This window comes from Chiloscyllium punctatum, chromosome 12 (assembly GCF_047496795.1).
Source record: "Chiloscyllium punctatum isolate Juve2018m chromosome 12, sChiPun1.3, whole genome shotgun sequence".
NCBI classification, from domain to species: domain Eukaryota; kingdom Metazoa; phylum Chordata; class Chondrichthyes; order Orectolobiformes; family Hemiscylliidae; genus Chiloscyllium; species Chiloscyllium punctatum.
The window spans coordinates 35,300,663-35,319,986 of NC_092750.1; the positions used below are offsets into that span (position 1 = coordinate 35,300,663).

General features: G+C 38.8%; 1 protein-coding gene across 10 annotated transcripts in view; it reads right to left on the reverse strand.

The window, feature by feature from the left end:
* LOC140483773 (ERC protein 2) overlaps nucleotides 1-19,324 on the reverse strand; it is an 830,166-nt gene that overhangs the window by 733,690 nt on the left and 77,152 nt on the right. For 6 of the 10 annotated variants that reach the window (XM_072582316.1, XM_072582318.1, XM_072582312.1 and 3 more), the window contains exon 6: nucleotides 1,118-1,141. The exons of the other annotated variants lie outside the window; for them this stretch is intronic. In XM_072582316.1, the coding sequence (XP_072438417.1) occupies nucleotides 1,118-1,141 (24 nt within the window). The remainder of the gene's footprint in view (nucleotides 1-1,117; nucleotides 1,142-19,324) is intronic. 10 annotated transcript variants of the gene reach the window in all.

The window sequence follows — 19,324 nt, forward strand, 5'->3', positions numbered from 1 at the left end:
GACCTATTGAACAAGCAAAAGACAGCTACAGGATTTGCAAACTTGTTAGGAATACAACCATTGAAATTGTCAAGCTCGCAAAATCCTCAGATTTTACACAGATCAAAATGATTTCCAACCCTTGACACCAAACAATATAGAACCTAAACCATCAAATAAAAGCACAGTATTGCATGTGCTGGAGACGTGAAATAAAAACAAAACTGCTGAAGAAAATCAGCAGCTCTGACACCATCTATGGAAAGATAAAATAGAGCTAATACCGAGTCTAGTATATGACGTTTCAGTGCCGAGAAGTCATCTTGGATTTGAAATATTAACTGTTTCTCTCCCACAGATGCTGCCAGACCTACTCAGTTTCTCAAGTACTTCGCCCTTATTTCAGAACCTAAATCCAGCAAGTGGCTGGATCAAATGTGAATGTGTTAATTATTGTTTTAAACTCTATTTTCCAAAAACAACTAGAAAATCCTGCATATTTAAGTCATTGCGCTATAAGATCAAATATGTACACTTAAAAACAAACATAGAATTCTCACAGCGGAATTGAAATAATGTAACCCCTTGTACCATATTTGACAGCATATGCACGTTATTTGCCAAGCCACAAAAAAATTCTCAAAACGAAGAATACAGCTTTTGTTCAATTCTGTAAATTTAGTAAGATTTTCAATAAGAGTCTCAAGATTAAAATTTTTTTCTGACGTATCAGGGCATACAGTTTTTAATAAAGAATGCAAAGTTCCACTGCTTATCAAATGTGGTATTTTCTTGGGATACAGAAAAGGGTGCAATGTTAGATTACACCTAAAATTTCAAATTCTGAATTTAATGAACATAGGACCTATCAGCACATTAGTTCCTCTGAACCAATTTGATGTTAAACAAATTTCTCAATTAGATGTTAATAAATTTCTTGCACTGTTTTATAAGTGAAAAATCTGTTATAGTGTGGACAATTATTGAAAGGCGTAATCCAATAATCTCACCAATAAAACTTCAACATTTAATATTGTACAAAATAAAACACACATTAATCACACGTCACCAGAACAAGAAAAAGAAAACCGCATTATTTATGTTCTGCAAACTAAGCTGTTGCAAACATAACACAAACCTTTGATCTCCTTGCATCCAAAGGCTGAACAGCATGGCAAAATAAAAAAAGAATGTAGCAAAATCAACAAATGAATACAGAGAATGCAAGCAGGAATACTGCACGCCAATACCATGAATGCTAAAACAGCTCAGCAAAAGATTATCAGCAAACAATTGATTATAAGCAGAATTCAAACTTAAGCTTTGCTAATGGATCAATCATAAAACAGTGGACCCTCAGGCTCAGCAATTTCAGGCTTGTGTGTTAGATCATTGAGATGATGAAATTTTCGGTCTCATTCTGTTCTTTCAATGGCTAGTTGGATAATCATTTGAGATTTTAAATAAAAATAAGCATACAATTTCGAAGCAAAGTTTCTGAATAAAAGTGGAAGAAAATAATTTTCTTAAACACTAACCAGCAAATTGTAAACTACACAGATTAAGTGGGTAACACAGAGTTGCAGTGCACATTTTGATCTAGACTCTTCATTAAACAAGTTTCAATCCTGATTAGGTTTCCAAAGGGGAGAATAAAAGAATGGAGATTAAATATGGTGAGTCTCATTTATGCAACATTTATTAAAACATGGCCATAAATAGTGTGAAAGAAATTTAACATGAAATTGACCAACAACCCTTTAAGCAAAGCATGATAACAATTAAATTATGATGGAAGAAAAATACAAATAACAAAAAAAAGTAGTCTAGTTAAAAGAGTTAACATGATTTCTGAGTCACCTGCTGCATCCTCTAAGAGAACCAAAGTCTCCAATAAAATGAAAATTCAACCTGTATATTCATTTTGCTCTCCAAAACGCTCACTGAAAAGTTATTTCACAATTCGGTCATAAAATATCCCATGCTGAAAATACAGAATTTGGGAGACATACCTGTTAATAAATATCAATTTGACAATTGAGGGAATGTAAAAGGTATACCCCAATGATCCAACACATTAATCATTAGGTTTCAATCCAAGGAAAGATAACAACAATGAAAACATTAGTATAGAGAAACAGTACCCCTTCAAGGTTACACAGACACAATCACCTGAGGTTTGCAGGCATCCCGAAAACAAAATTTTTGCTTTTATCATTTTGAAATTTGATTGAGTCCTTTACAAACTGTGCCTTACAATAAAACCAAGACAAATACATGAATACAGAAAAGCAAAAGGCAATGCACATGTTGAAATGCTAACAAACCACAATGAGGAGTAAATAACTTGTACACTTTTACTAGATGCGACTCTACAGAGGGATGGATGTTGAGGGCAATTTTTTTTTATTTTGCAGATGATACTAACCTAGGAGAGGTTAGTACTAAGCAACTTCAGAGGGATATTGAGAAGCTAGCCAAATGAGCAGACATCTAGTAGATGAATTTCAATGCAGAGAAGTGTGAGTAAATGAGAGTAAAGCAAACAGAGGCGACACAGGCTTAATGGTGCAACTTTGAGAGAAGTACAGGAGCACAGGGATTTCATGAATCTCTGAAGGCTGCCAAACAAGGTGAAACAATTTTTAAGGTGGCTTATAGGATCCTTGAGTTTATAAATAGAGGCATAGCATACAAAAAAAAGAGAGAAAGTGATGCTATACTTCTACAAATCATTGGTCAGACCACATTTGGGAGTTTTGTGCTCAATTCTGAGTACCTCATTTAAGGAAAAAAAGCTCTGGAGACAGTTTAAAGATGATTCACTAGAACGATACAAAGAAAGAGGGATTTTAGATACAAGAAAAGATAAGAGAAATTGGGTTTATTCCCCTCAGACCAGAGAAGATTAGGAGATAACTTTGAAAATCTAGCAAAGTTATGAACCATTCTGATAGAATTGGTGTCCCTTGTTGATATGTCAGTAAGGAGGGGCCACAATATCCAGACTGGTCAGCAAGAGAGCTAGCTCTGAGATTAGAAGAACTTCTTTACTCAGAGTGATTAGGATTTGGAATGTACTGCCAGGGAGAGTGGTGGAGGCAAATTCTCAACAAGGTTTCAAAAGAGAGATGGAGGTCTATTTAAAAATGCTGAATTTAAGAGGACTACGGAGTTAGGGCTGGAGAATGGGTAGCTCTTTCAGGAACCATTGCAGATGCGATGAGTCAAATGGCCTCCTTCTACATTGTAAAGTCTAAAGTTCTATGTTCTGCTTCTTTGTGGTCTTTCTAGGCTTGGTTAAGTTAAAAGGATATTTCCATGCTCGCGCTTACATATTCTATGAATGAGCAATCTCAATTACAAAATGACATTTACATAGTACAGCTGAAAATTAAAACCAGGAACTTCCATACTCTGGCAAACGTTGACGTTTATATTTCACTAATTCATACTGTATGCAAGACCAAATGTTCACAAGGTAAATGCTCTATTATAAAATATGGTGATGGAACAAGAGGGGAAAGTTAAGTTCCTTCACCTCAAAATTGGAAAAAAAACAGCATAACACTTATCAAGTTCTGGCCACTTTGAGTTAATCAACATATTTATTGGACATCCAGCTGGATTTCTATTCAACAAAACAAATATGTTGAATAAAAATCCACTAGTTAGAATAGATTTCATAGCCATTCCAATACACAAGGTAAGAATACCATACACACATCCTTACTTATCGGCAGCTTATGCAGGCATTACTATGTGATTTAATATTGCATATGTTCCAATAGTGAGAGGGTGGAAAAATTCCATTAGGGATCAAAATTCCAACTGGAAATATTCTGCAAACTAATTAATGAAAATTTACAAACTGTTCAATGGCAAAGACATGTAGCTTGTGCAGTTGCCAATTTGCATCACTGGACCATTTGAGATTGCTGGATAAAGGTTTTCCATGATCTGATGGGTCATTTCAATAAACTGAATTGCCAATGTGAAGTTATTGGAATAATGTTTTTCAAATCAACAGACAATTGTGTCTATTCTCTGTCATTTGCATTAGCACCTTAAAATCATACATATCTCCACATTGTTTGCTCCAGTTTACCCCATTTATGAAACAGTTTTTGCCGAAAGGAAATAAAGACTAGAAAGGTTGAATTGACTTGCAAAGATAAGCTCTGTCCATGAGGGTATACAGGACTGTCCTTGGGAGGAGCTAACCCATAGTTAGAGAGTTCACTACTTCTATGTACCAGTTGAACTTACCTAGATACTACATAAAGTGTAATAACACTTCAGTATTTAATCACATAGTCTTACTTCTGCTGAAGGCATCGTGTGGCTATCCACCCCCATGAGCTTAACACTTATCAATAAGAGGGACCAGTGGCACCAAATCTATCCAACATACTGCAGATGGTTTTGACACAGCAAAATTTACAAAATACACACAAAATATGGATTTTCTTTTAAATTCACGTGCAGTACTTACACAACAGACAAAGAAGCATTTCAGGCTGTTGTGCCTCTCCAGGCACTTGAAAGAACATTTTCAATTTGTCCCGTTCTTCCCATATAACCCGGCACATTGTCTTGACAATTTGTTGTCCACTGCTTTCCTGTTATGTCCAAAACCACCTAGATTTTGTTACATGTGGCAAAGTAAAATGTCTACAACAATTCTTAATAATTATCATCCAGTTGTGTTAATAACGCTAAAATTTTGAACACTAAAACATTTACAAAACGGAGTTGTCCATCTGGGCATTCTCTACAGAGCACTATAAAACAGCAGAGGATAATTAGACAATTGTCTTTTACACTGATGGCTCTTCCTGGAGATTTTTCTTCATGCAAGAGTTGGTAAATCTTCCAGACTCATTTCAAATGGTCCAGAATTGATTTGTCAATTCATGCACCAGCTTGGAGGGAAAAAAATTCTCTCAGCTTCTGGGTGCTCCCCCTCTTCCCAATCCTAACAGATTGGAATACTCTAGCACAGACAAAATAGTTTTGAAATCCTTACCCTCTCAAAGCCAATCGCCATTACAAGTTCTATCTTGGAATTAAATGGACAATTTGACTGTTTACAACCTAACATGCTCAACACACTCCTGGGACTTTGCAGACTAACAGTTGCACCACAGTAAACGTAGACACTGTTGCTATTGCCATTGTTTCCAAGTGTGAACACATACCACCCTCTTCCTGGCAAAACAGCCTCTTGAAACTTCAACAGCCTAATTACCCAGACCTATAGTCAGATAGACTTCAGATCGGAGAGATGCAAGGCCCCAACCTTCTTTAACTACTTCATCAATAGCCTTCCCTTCATAGAGATTCAGGGATAGGCATGTTCACTGATGACTGTACAACGTTCAGCAACATTCTCAGCTCCTCAAATGCTAAAGCAGTCCAGAACCCGAATATTAAAGTAAGTACGGAACAACAATTAGAATAGAATGCCGACAGAATTAGAATCCCTACTGTTTGGAAACAGGCTCTTTGGTGAGTCGGTGTGGACTTATGGGGCTGAAGAGTATCCCACCCAAACCCATTCCCCATTCCACTACATTTACCCCCTCACTAATGCATCTAACATATACATCCCTGAACACTATGGGCAATTTAGCATGTCCAATTCACCTAACTTGCACATCTTTGGATTGTGGGACGAAACTGGAGGAAACCCATGCAGACATATACATTCTCCCCATCTGTGTGGAGCTTGCACAGTTGCCTGCGGCTGGAATCGAATGTGGGTCCCTGGTGCTGTAAGGCAGCAATGCTAACCACTGAGCCACCATGCCACCTGACAAGTAATATCTCCTGTCATAGGTGGCAAAAATGACCATCTCAAAAAATAAAATTAATAATCTTTCCTAGACACTGAGTGGTATAGCCACTGCCGAATTCCCTATGTCATTCTGTGTATCACCAATGACCAGAAACTGAACTGGAACAGTCAAACATCGTGGAGAGGAATTTACCTTTCAAATGGCCATCACAAGGCATGTCAGGAATGTGATAAATTACTCCCTGCTTGCTTAGATGAGTGAAGATTCAAAAACACGCAAGCAGCTTGGCACAATTCAGGTCAAAGTAGCCCACTCAATTGGCACTACATCCACAGCCTTCAATAAACTCTCCCTCCATCACCACCATACAGTGACAACAGTCTACTATGTACAATTTGCACTGCAGCAACTTTTTCTGTTTTCTCAGACAGCATCTTCCAAACAGATGACCTCTAGTACCTAGATTTTTTACGGTCAGAAGATGCATGGGAGCACTGCTGCCTGCAAATTCCCCTCCAGATCACACACCATCTTGACTTAGAAATGTATTTTCAGTCCTTCGCTGGAGCAAAATCCTGGAGCTTCCTCTCTAACAGTAGTTTGGGCATCCCTACACCACATGACTTGTCGCACTTCAAGATGGCAGCTCACCACCTCAACTACAGATAGACAATAAATATTACCTCACTCAGCAACGCCCACATTGCACAAAAGGACCTTTCTTCATTAGATTAGATTACTTACAGTGTGGAAACAGGCCCTTCAGCCCAAAAAGTCCACACCGACCCGCCGAAGCGCAACCCACCCATACCCCTACATTTACCCCTTACCTAACACTACGGGCAATTTAGCATGGCCAATTCACCTAACCTGAACATCTTTGGACTGTGGGAGGAAACCGGAGCACCCAGAGGAAACCCACGCAGACATGGGGAGAATGTGCAAACTCCACACAGTCAGTCACCAGAGGCAAGAATTGAACCCAGATCTCTGGCGCTGTGAGGCAGCAGTGCTAACCACTGTGCCACTGTGCCACCATGCCGCGCACAACATTCCTTGTCATTTTACTTCAAATTAGAAGCACAGCCCCAAAACAATCTTATAATCCTCATAACTATAGCAGTGCATAAGGGAGCTATAAATTATATGGCTGTACATTTTGCACGTGCACACTAAGAACCAACTCAGCAGTGTCAGCAGTTGCAACCAAATTAAGCTCAGCTTACATTTACTACCTTTCTGAAATTATTCCAATATCAGAACATACAGTCGTCAAATTAACTTGAAAGTCAAAGTACTGTATTACAGGGTTTGCCAAATATTGAAAATTAAGCTACGAGGTATTAATCACAAGGGACATCAACGATGAAAAGTCAAAAAGCTGCTACTTTCCGATGTATGTTGCCAAGTTCCACAATGTAGTATTTTCCGGAACAGATAACTTTTAAAAATAAACAATTTTTTCAGTCCCTCCATCGCTCAGTACTAATTCATACATTACTAGCATTCAGCCAAGGAGAATGCATACAATTCTTTTTTTTGAAACGTGATTTGACACAAATATTTCTGAATAAGCTTCCAGTTCCTTGTCATATTAATCAAACTTAGAACAATACTTCACAGAATATTCACCATCTGGCATTTAACCTTCCTTTTCTCATTAGCCAAATAATCAATTATTCATATTTTGAAATGAGATCAGTAGTAACAAGACATGACTAAATTTAGGTGTTATGAAAGCAAACAATTAAAATCTGCTAGCAATTATCATAATAATGCTTCCTCTCAACATTATATGAGCTTAACACCCACATTGTAAGTTACCGCACCATGGCACAAGGAACTCGTTTTCAATCAAAAGAAATGTACTTAATATTGTGAGGGAACCACATATTTTTCCCTTTTGGACTGCAAAAAGTTCTAAGTCTTTTCTTTTATGCAACTTGGCAATTAAGTGGAATGGTGAAGTGGACACTCCAGGTTCAAAAAAAATGCATTTTACTGTTTGGACCAGTGAGGCGGATGTTTCAGCAGAGACAGCAGGATTAAGAATCTTGAGTTAAGGAAAAACTGCCTAAATGACAGCCTTCAGTTTGGTCCAGTAGCATTTGGTGATGCACTCAGATCAGTAAAGAGGCTTGCAATCAAGAAGCAGCTCTCAATCTCAGTCAAAAAGGCAAGAAACTACAGACTTGAAAAAAATAATTCTAATATAAGTAAAGACCTAGGTCTTCTGAATCAGTTACTAAATCAAAGATTGACCATTGGTCTGTTGGCAGCATTATGTCACCATTGCTAAAATATGAAAAAGAATTACTCTCCACCTTGTGATCTGGACTTTGCAGTCTGACAGCGTAAGATCAGTTTGAATTCAAGGGCAACTCAGGATCCACCCCAGAGAAATTAAACATTATTTTTAATGTTATATAAATCTAAACCAAGTATTTATAATTATTCATTTTGTCTTGTCTCACCAAGTCTCAATGCAACACCTGCAACTGCATACTACCTGCCTCTACATTGAAGTCTGAGGGTTACTTTGAAACTATTGGTCTGTGATGATACTGCTCCTTTAACAAGGTAACGTTGTCCTTGGGCTTCCCCCCCCCCCCCCGAGAGTTCGTAAAAGGACAGAGGTCAAAAAAGTCTAAGTTTGAAGGATTTTATGGCCAGTTTGATTTTATAAAATAGATGCGGTCTCAGGCAAAAGGATTTCAAAGTTTAAAACAAAATGTGATGAATGAAAGGGAGTGATCAGTTCTCCCAACTCAGCTTTTCTCTGGTTTGTTTGGTTTTTGGCAGTCTGGCTATTCACTGAAAACAGTCAGTCAGGTTGTGAAGCTGCTGGACCCAAGAGAAGCAGGTCCATGCGGACCCTCTATCTCTCTCTCTCTCTGACTTCTCTCCTGTAAGAGCTTGTGTTTGATTTTACCTTTAATGCCAAGGGGTGTTTATGGGGATTGTTGCCAGTACTTGGAACACCATCATTAAGTTGGGATGATCTGTTGGGTTTTTGGATAGGTTAAGTCACTCTATATTCTGTTTTGTGGTTCATTCAGTAATCTTGTAAATGAATTCTATTTTGTTTAAAACTAAGTGGTCAGGCCTACTGCATCACTCCTGGAATATCCACTTTACACCGGCTTAAAACAATGAGCAAAGTTAGAGTCTGGGCTACTTGAAATGTTTTGGGCGGGTCCGGGCTGGTCCATAGCAGGTCATATGCCATCTACTGAACAAGGTACCTCAAAGACTGGTCCAATGCCTATTCCATGTGTTCCAATTTGTTTTCCTCCTGTATAGGATCTTATTACAGCAGGGCAAGGGATGCAGGGGTATGTGAGGAAGAACCTCTTTCAAAATACAGCAAGTGACAATAATGTGGAACTTCCTGCATACGAGGGTACCGGAAGAGGTGATGAATGATTTCAAAAGGGAATCAGATGAACTTGCAAGACTGCAGGTATAAAGCAGGTGAAAGGGACTGATGGATTGTTCTGCTGAGAGCCATCAGATTCAATGGGCTGAATAGCCCAACTCCGTGTCATTATGATAATGGATTTTACTGCGATGCAATTAGAATACAAGAAAAAAGAAATTTTTGTACAACTGTACAGGGCCTTGACAGGTACTACAATTGACTACCTCCATGTAGATTTGATCTCTATATTTAGGAGTACACCTCCCATGGATTTGATAAGGCATAGGTTTATTATATTAGCTCTTGGGTGACAGGGGGTGGTATTATGAAAATTTGGAAAAATTGGACATAAACTCTCTTGCTTACAAGAACGAGGAATGATCTCTCTGATGACAAGATTTTGAAGGTGCTCGACAGGCTAGATTTAAAAATAAAAAAGGAACTGCCTTTAGCAGTAGAATCTAAAATACCAGGGCTGAGTTTCAAGGTCATTTAGGTCTGAGATGAGGAGAAACATCTTCACAAGTTCGTCAATCGTTGGAATTCTCTATCCGAGAGATTGTGGCAAGGTCCTTCAACAAGAGACCAGCAAAGTGGCAGATATCAGCAACTCAATGCATATTCTGCACAAGGCAAGTTAAAAACCAAACTAAAATGTAATAATTTTTAAGCAAAAGAAACAAGAGCTGCATCATTTTCTGCTCTACCTTAAAGTAGAAAATACTAAGGCACATTGAAGCAATCAAGCTTGAAGCTGACTGATTTACATGCAAGTCAGTCAGTCACACCGAAGCAAAAACCAGCAGCATTGTACACAACTAGCTAAAAGAAATGTTCCAACACAACACAAGGTGCCAAGTCTAAAAATGTCCATTCAAAACAATGTTATCACTAACAAAATATTACAGAAAACTGGAGGCACACATGGAAAGAGGCAAAATGGGACAAGTAAAAATGTTTAGAGTACCCAAGGAGTAGTCCATCATCTGTATATTAAGGTTGTCTCTCACTGTTAGTGGATTAATCATTCTGCCGTTCAAGAGATAAGGTGTGACCAGCGGCCCCTTGATAAATCTGTTGATTAATATGCTCATGGCAATTGGCTGCAGCAGAAAATGTTTGGATAAGTTTCTTCTATTCACATCTTTGATATTTCAAGTCAGTGTAGCCAAACACTGCAGTGTAGCCAAACCTGCAGAGTTTCTGATGAAAAGTATTAGCTACACTAACTGCTAATAACTAATAAATAATGACTATCTGCAATTACTATTGTATTCCTAAAAGAAACTATTCCAAGTTGCCTCAGAAGAGCAGAATCTAAGAAGCCAAAATGAACTGTTGGTCAAATTTCAGCCTTCATTTTAGATTTTTTTTAAAGGAACAAAGCAGGAATAATTTATAATCAGAAGAAAAAAAGTCAATTTAAAATCAAATGTGGGTATAAATGCTTCTACTCAAAGCATAAGACACAAATAACATGACTTGACAGCTTTGCTGCTGTAGTTTATAGAGGTTCCCTGACAAGAAATTGCGCAGAAGGTATCATCTCTCCAGTAGATGGCAGCAAAGAACTCCACAGTTACATAAGAATGCCGAAAAGAGTAAACAAATATCTAGGATTAACAGGATGTGAGAAATTCATCACTGTGCAGATTTAACATAGCTTCAGAAATGCATTAAAATGCATTTTTAGAAATGCATTAAAAGTTGTGTTTCTTTCTCTGCTTAAAAATCAAATGATACAAAAAAGCATCTTCTGCCATTTAACCTGACCCAGTGATTGAACAATAGTTCTCCTCACCAGACTTGCAACTTCCCAGGACAGCTATGCATTTCTACCAAGTTAATAACAATTAAGTGACTGTTTACACTTTAAGCATACACTCACAAGTGTGGGGGATTAGAAATGTTTTTGCAGGTGGGGGGGTGGTTTAAGTTTTAAGGTAGGAAATAGTTTTAAACTAGGAAATAACTTTAAAGGGTTGTAGCTGACCACAAAAAGCAGCAGCAAGAGCATTTCACAATAAAGCTTATAGTATGATAAGAGAAATTGGATAAAAGAACAAGCTGTAACAAATAAGGAACAAAGAATGCAGACAAGGACAGCAGGATGGCCAGATAAGAAAATAACTAACAAGTGAGGTAATTGGCTTATGATAGGATGGGAAAAGGGAGTCTTAAATAAGAATGCCAACAGGCTCGGTTTTCCTGTGCATTTCTGCTTGATTGCAGAGGCATCCAGTACTTGCAAGACTGTAATAAATTATTCTTGTTTCCAAGGCTTTGTCTCAGGCTGATTGATTTGTGAGTGAGTTCTGTTTCTCGCACAAGGAACTGGAATAAGACTACTCAAACTCATTTCATGTCAGATTGACACTTCATCATTATGATTGGGATTTGAATCAAAAGGTTTGAGTGCAAAATGTCCAAGTCTAGGATAACATCCAGCTCCAATATTGTCATGTTCTGCACAGTCTCAAGTATACCCTTCAATATTCTCTGAAAATCCGATGCAACAATTATTCCTCATTAATGTTTCATTTCTTGCCTGGCCAAAGTACTACCTTGCAGTTGAGGAAGCTAAAGAAATCCCCAGGTGGAATACAAACCTTTGAGAGGAATATATTTAGTTCAATTGAAGAATTTATGTATACTTCTTTAGTAAACCTCTCTCCACCAACCACTATTCTTCCCAAATAAGCAAGTGGGCTAACTTGCACATTGGTCTCCTCTGCTGCTACATGGCAAGCAACTAAGATACACAAGAACAAGATAGATTTTGCTTCCACTATTTTTCACTCACAGGAGAACATAATTGGCATCTGCTTTTGCCAATGCAAAATAGAAATTAGAGTCATCACAGAAATCATAGACTACAGAGGCACCCAATCAACCCAACAGGCCTATGGCTACTCTTTGGAAGTGCAATCCACTTTATTTTATACATAGTATTTACAGTACAAGCACCTTTAGGGTCTAACTTAAGAGTTCAGCAAGTTCCCTAAAACGCAGTCATTGGATTCCAAATGTTAACTCCTTTTCCTTCCAGAGCTGCTGCTAGATCTGCTGAGTTTCTCCAGCACTTTACCTTTATTATGGAATATCAAAATCAAACTTTGCAAATGGTCATTCTTCGTGCCCCCCCCCCACCCCCACAAAAACAACTCAAACTCTTGATACAAAGTTACACATTACAGCAGTGTTTTTCAGTCAGTCAATGTTTACTGAAACCCCTTAAGTTCTCAGGTTTTCACATAATAGCATCAGTTATGGGACTGCTGCCAGGTAGATGTTCAAAGCTATGAAAAGAGGAAACATAAGTAGAAAAACCAGTATCTTCAGTGAGTGACAGATTGATTAGTAATTTCCTCTTCCTCAGTATTCATTAAAATTTACAGTTGTCCCATCTACAAATTATGCTCTACCCCCTTCATTCAACTCAACAACATACATCCAAAAAGTATACGTGCTTCAGTCTGGAAAACATCAAGTCGCAACTGTTTCTTTTTAAATCCCATCAACAATTTAGCATCCACGCAGCCACATGCTCACATTGAGCTTCAAGTCTGACACAAAATCTAAAAGGTGCTTTACCAAATGTATTTTTAAACCCCATACACTCACATTAACATCTAATCTTTGTTACCTTAGCAGAAAACTCAACCAAGTTAATCAAACAATTTTTGTCCTGTACAAACCTTTGTCACCTTTACTAATACATGCTTGTTCAAGCAGTTGTTAATTTTCTTCTGGATTATTGTTTGAGGTCTTACTGCAGGCATTTGCTATGAAAACAAAATTTCATAAAGAATAATATGCTCTGGCACACTTAACTTTAGGGTAAAATGGAGGAACAAAGAGAGTGACCTGTTCTGTGTTCTACGCAATCAGGCTTGGGTGCGAGAGGGGGCCGCAGATTATACTGTTGGGATGAACTTGCAAAATGCTCACACCCAAGGACAACAGCAAAAAAATTTATGATGGTTACTTGTTTCCAAGTCTCCCAGGAAGTGTTAGCAATACAGTTCTTCTAAAAAAAATTATTCTGTCACCTATTTCATTCAAAAAAAGCATAGAGTTGGGTATCTGGAGGGTAGCTGATTAAGCAATCTACTTAGATACAGACTGATACCAGCCATTTGAATATAGAACTGGCTCGAAGGTAGAAGACAGGTGGTGGTGGTGGTGGTGGTGGTGGAGGGCCTCTTTTCAGACTGAAGGCCTGTGACCAAACTGCTACAAGGATCAGTGCTGGATTCACTGCTTTTCATCATCCATATAAATAATTTGGACTGGAATATAGGACGTATGACACCAAATTTGGAAGCGTAGTGGACAGCAAAGAAGGCTTCCTCAGATTACAATGGGACCTTGGGTTAGATGGGCCAATGCGTCAAGGAGTGGCAGATGGCCTTTAATTTAGATAAATATGAGGTGCGGTATTTTGGAAAGGCAAATCAAAGCAGGACTTACACACTTAAATGGTAAGGTCCAGGGGAGTGTTGCTGAAAAAAAAAAGAGACCTTGGAGTGCAAATTCATGATTCTTTGAAAGTAGATTTGCAGGTATATAGGACAACAAAGGTGGTGTTTGGTATGCTTGCCTTTATTGACCACTCTGGGGGTATTGGTGAGCATAGGAGTTGGGAAATCATCTAGTAGCTGACAAGACATTGGTTAGGCCACTTCTGGATTATTGCTTGCAGTTCTGGTCTCCCTCCTGTAGGAAGGATGTTGTGAAACTTGAAAGGTTTCAGAAAAGATTTACAAGGATGTTGCCAGGGTTGGAGGGTTTGAGCAATAGGGAGAGGCTGAATACACCGGGATTGTTTTCCCTGAAGGGTCAGAGGATAAAAGGTGACCATATAGAGGTTTATGAAATCATGATGTTAATAGCCAAGGTTGTTCTTTTTGTGGAGGAGGCCAAAACTAAAGAGCATAGGTTTTCGGTGAGAGAGGAGAAAGATTTAAAAGAAACCTAAGGGGCAACATTTTCACGTGTATGGAATGAGCTGCCAGAGGAAGCAGTGGAGACTGGTACAATTACAACATTTAAAAGGCATCTGGATACGTATGCGAATAAGTAGGGTTTAAGAGGGATATTGGCCAGGTGTTAACAAAAGAAACTAGATTTATTTAGAATATCTGGTCGGCATGGACAAGTTGGACCAAAGGGTCTGATTCAGTGCTGTTTAGTTCTGTCATTCAAACTGCAATGGACGTGGGCCTCAAGAACAGAAAGAAAGCCATTGTGCTATCAACTTACACAAATCTTCCTAAGAGATCATTAAATATTCTAGAACAAGGCCAGCCTGCAAGAATGCATGTGTATAAAGAGGAGGACCAAGAGACAGAGACAGGCAGATAGCTTAAACGTCGATTCTCCTGCTTCTCAGATGCTGCCTGACCGGCTGTGCTTTTTCATCACCACACTCTTAGACTCGGATCTCCAATATTGTAGTCCTCACGTTCTCCCAGATAGACAGAGGCAGCTAGTCTATTGTTCAACGTTTAGAGAGAGTTGGAGCACACATTCAGTTTAAAGTGCACAGCCATGAGGGTACAAACAAGGCTAGAAATTCACCTCACTTTAGCTAGAGAGGAATCTCCAAGGGAACCTCATCATGAACGTAAAAGGAAAAAAGGAAATAGTCATTAGGAGTTAAGAATAGCTTTGGCCTGGTCCCTGGAGGAGAAGTGTCTACACAAACGATAATGTAGAACCAGGGAGTGGATATTCGGAAAAAACGTTAAAACTGGGTGTTCCTCAAATTTAAACAATCGATTGCCTACCTTTTTTAAAAAATTTGTTTAGATAATTTGGGTTAGACCACTATTTATTACCATCTCTATCTACCACTCAAGAAGTGGTACTAAGCTGCCATCTTGAACTGTTACAAACCTTGAAGTGCAAGAACAGCTATTAAGATTTTGACCCAGTTACAATGAAGATCTGATAATATATTTCCAAGTCGGTATGGTGTGTGGCTTGGAGGGAACTTCAAAGTGATGCCATTCCCCTGCACCTGCACCCCTTCTTCTTCTAGATGGCACAAGTTTGGAAATTGCTATCAGAGGTGCCTTGGGGAGTCACTGCAGTAGGTTTTGCAGCTGGCACACACTGCTGTCATGCTTTGGTGGCAGTGAAGGGAATGCATGTGTGGTACCAGTGTTACTTGCCACTTGTCAGCCCATACTGCCCAGGTCTTGCTGCATTCGGGCTTGGACTGATTCAGTATCTAAGAAATCATGAAAGGTGATGATCACTACTCTAGATTACACAAACACTCCCCATTTCTGACCTTAGCATTAAGGAAAGATCATTGACAAAACAATAGAAAGTTCTTAAGCCTAGGACACTCACCTGAAGAAAGGAGATCTTGTGGAACAGTGGTAGTGTCCATACCTCTAGGCTGCAAAGGCCCAGATTCAAGTACCAAATGCTCTTGAGGTGTCATAACATCGCCAAATGATTAGAAAAATATCTAACCTGAGGAAAACCGGCAGAGATGTCCTGGAGCAGAGATGAGACTGACCTCCAAACAACCACAGCCTTCTTCCTTTCTGCTAAGTATCACTCCAACCTTGGGAGAGTTTGCCCCATTCTTAGTTCCCACTGACTTCAGGTTTTGCTCAGACTCCCCGGTACTGTCCATGGTCAAATGCTATTTTGACATCAAGGACAGTCACTCTCATCTTACCTCTATACAGTGTGTGCCATCTACAAAATTTACTGCAATAACTTCCCATGTCTCCTTGTTGTTCTGTCCATGTTTGAACTGAGGCTGTAATAAGGTCAGGAGCCAAATGGCCCTGACAGAACTCAATCTGATCATCAGTGAGCAGGTTATTCATTGAAGCGTTTAACTGCTTCCAACATTTACAACTGAATGGGACAAGATCACAAACCTTCGATCTGATCCACTGGTTGTCAAATCATTTTGCTCCATCTATCATTTACTCCTAACACTACTTGTCACATGTGTAGTCTTGTTTTGCAAATTTACCAGATTAATAGCTCATTTTTAGGGCTATCTGGTGCTGCTCCTAGCATGCCTCCTGAACTTTTCATTGAGCGAGGGTTGATCTCATAGCTCACCATGAGGTTATAGATTTCAGTTGAATACTTGTAGCTATTGCTTGCCCATAGTACCTCATGGATACCCAATTTTGAGTTGATAGATGTGTTTAAAGTCTATTCTACTTAGTCTAGTGCTAGTGCCATTCAGCACAATGGAAAATAACCCCAATGTCAAGATAGGACTTTGACTCAAGGACTGCACAGTTGCGACTCCTACCTATACTATCACGAACAGGCACATCTACAATAGGTAGAATGCTGAAGACAAGACTTTCTCCTACTTGGTGATCACGTCACTTCCCACAGGTTCAGTCCAGCAACAATGTCCTTTGGGATTCCAACAACTCAGTCATGGTGCCACTGAACCACCATGATAATGGACATTGAAGTCACCACACCCAAAGTATGTTCCATGCCCTTTCCATACTATTCAAAGTGGAGGAGAAAGTCTTCAGTCAATAATACTTTTAATTTGTTGCAGTCAATTCATAAAACTACAATGTGATTCTTCCAGTCAGTCAATGGAAATGCAAATATTTGTTGGTTTCTACTACATCGTCACACATTAGCCTAACTGGCTGGCAATTACTGTCAGCCTTCCTGGTAGTTCCTCTTTAATCTCGTATCCCAGCAACCTCCTCATTTAGCAAAGCTTTGACAAAGTCCTCTTTGATGGCAAACATTGATGCAAAGTGTTCATTAGTTCCTCAGCCTTATGCTCCACTTCCACCAACTCATATCCATATTGGCCACTAATCAGCCTCAGTTTTACGCATAACTAAATTTATTGCTTTTAGTAGGCATTTATTATCCCTTCCAATTCGTTTCCATAGTGTCTCATGGTCTTTTTCATCATGCAGGTATCGCTAGCTGGCAGCATTTATTGACAATCCCAATAGCCCAGAGGCAGTAAAGAGTCAACCACGTTGTTGTGGTTCTGGAGTCACATGTAGGTCAGACCAGGTAAAACTGGCAGTTTCCCTCCCTAAAAGAACAGTGAGCCAGATGGATTTCTCTGAGAAATCAACAATAGATAAACTCTTAATGCCAGATTTTTTTAAAAATATTGAATTCAAGTTCCAGCATCTGCCTTGGCAGGATTTGAACTGGGAACCAACATTTCTGGATTAACAGTCCAGCAATAATACCACTAGGCCATTGCCTCCCAACTATTTAGCCTCTGCATTTTTTCAATGTCTGTTGAGTCCGCTTCCCCTTTGTAATATTAATCTGACATTTGTTATTTGCCTCATTTGTCTGCTTCATCGTATACTCCAACTCTATCTGACTTTGGTCATCCTCTCTCACCCTTTGCAGGGATGCCCTAGATTGTATCCAAATCATCTCTTCAATATACGGCCAGTGAATTATAGTTCAAGTAGGAAAACAAAGTCTACCACTAGGTTTTGGTTGAAATGTTACAACACGAGGTGCAAGCGAACAATTTAAGCAAAATCTTACACAGACTGCTTAATCCAACAACGGATGCTTGAACTGAATTGCCTGGGAAGCAGGAGGTCCCATGAAGTGGCAAAGGAAGTCAGGGCTGGATACTACTGATAGTCTTCCAATCAATAAGTCATTTTACCAGGGGGCAGGTCGACTCTTCGTCATTTAAGACTATCTGGTGCACACTGGCGACTTTGCCTCCAAGCAGGTTAGGAAAACAATACTTTCTGGGCACTCAGTGACCAACAGAAAACCTCCTGACAAAAAGTGGCTATTTACAGCAATGCCCTAACCCAAATACCCTGAAACATGACACAAACTAGGACCTGCTAAACTGTTCCCAGTATCTCCAGACCCCATTCAGGAGGTAACAGGCTGGTACACTCCCATGGTATCCTATCCTTCCAGACACAGTGATAGTGGTAGCTACGCTGCTCAATTATCCTTTTAAACAGGCAGCTCCGATGGCAACAAAATAAAATAACTAAGACAGAGTTGCCATCAGTTTTCTCGCCCATCATTACGACCATAGTCATGATAACAAATTCCATCCCAAAAATCTGGTTCTCTAACAATGACATCCCTAAACTTGCTGAACAGAAAACAGGTATTTTTAAAGTAAAATCTTCTCAGTTGGTACAGCTTTATTACAGCAAACGTAACTCTTTAGAAATTTTTACTCCACAACTGATCTAACAAATACTACACTTTTGCTTCCTACAGCAACATTTCCTGACAGCCTATCATTATAATTCTGTTTACCATGATTGAGTGAGGAAGTACATTTATATGTTACTACATAAACATTCAAACCACTGATGCAAGGAACCAAATGCTTAAATCCAACAAGAATGAATACTTTTATTCAAGTCACTCATTCTGAAGTATTAAAATGAAACCAAAATATTTAAGACATTCTTTAGATCAAAACTCAATTTGTTCTCAAATGAATACTTCTAAGACAACTGCAACAACTTTAATTCCATGATCCAAGGTTACATTTCAGGTTGTCACTTTCTTTATAATCAAGTGGTTAGTAATTTTGGAGATTGCAGATTACAAGAGAGTGGTTAACTAACTAAAACTACAACCTTCCAAATTCAAATGTCAGTAACGATTTAAGTACACTTGAATCAGTCTGAACAATTGGTCAGTATTAAAGATCATGCTGTTTTCACGTGCTGCAGCAAGTTTTACACCCCAATTAAAATTACATAGTCACATTAATTACTGACAACAACTCCATTACTAACCAATCCAAATTTCTGGCACAAAACACAACAGTATAGGTCATCATTAAAAACAGGAAGCTACTATTTACATATTCCAAATAAGAGTCCATTCTTGACACTATAAACAATGGCAATCTCGATAGCCTGATTACTAAGTATGCAGGTCATCAGAGTTCATCAGGTTGACAGAACAAACTTTCATTTATATTGTCATCTCCTTGGTTGTGCAAGACACGAAATACATTACATCTGAAATATGTATAAAATGCAGTTACTGATGCAATATTGGAAGATGCTAAATATTTTGCATATAGCTATGACAAACAGGTAATTACATAATGATGTGTTTTAGTGAAGTACAT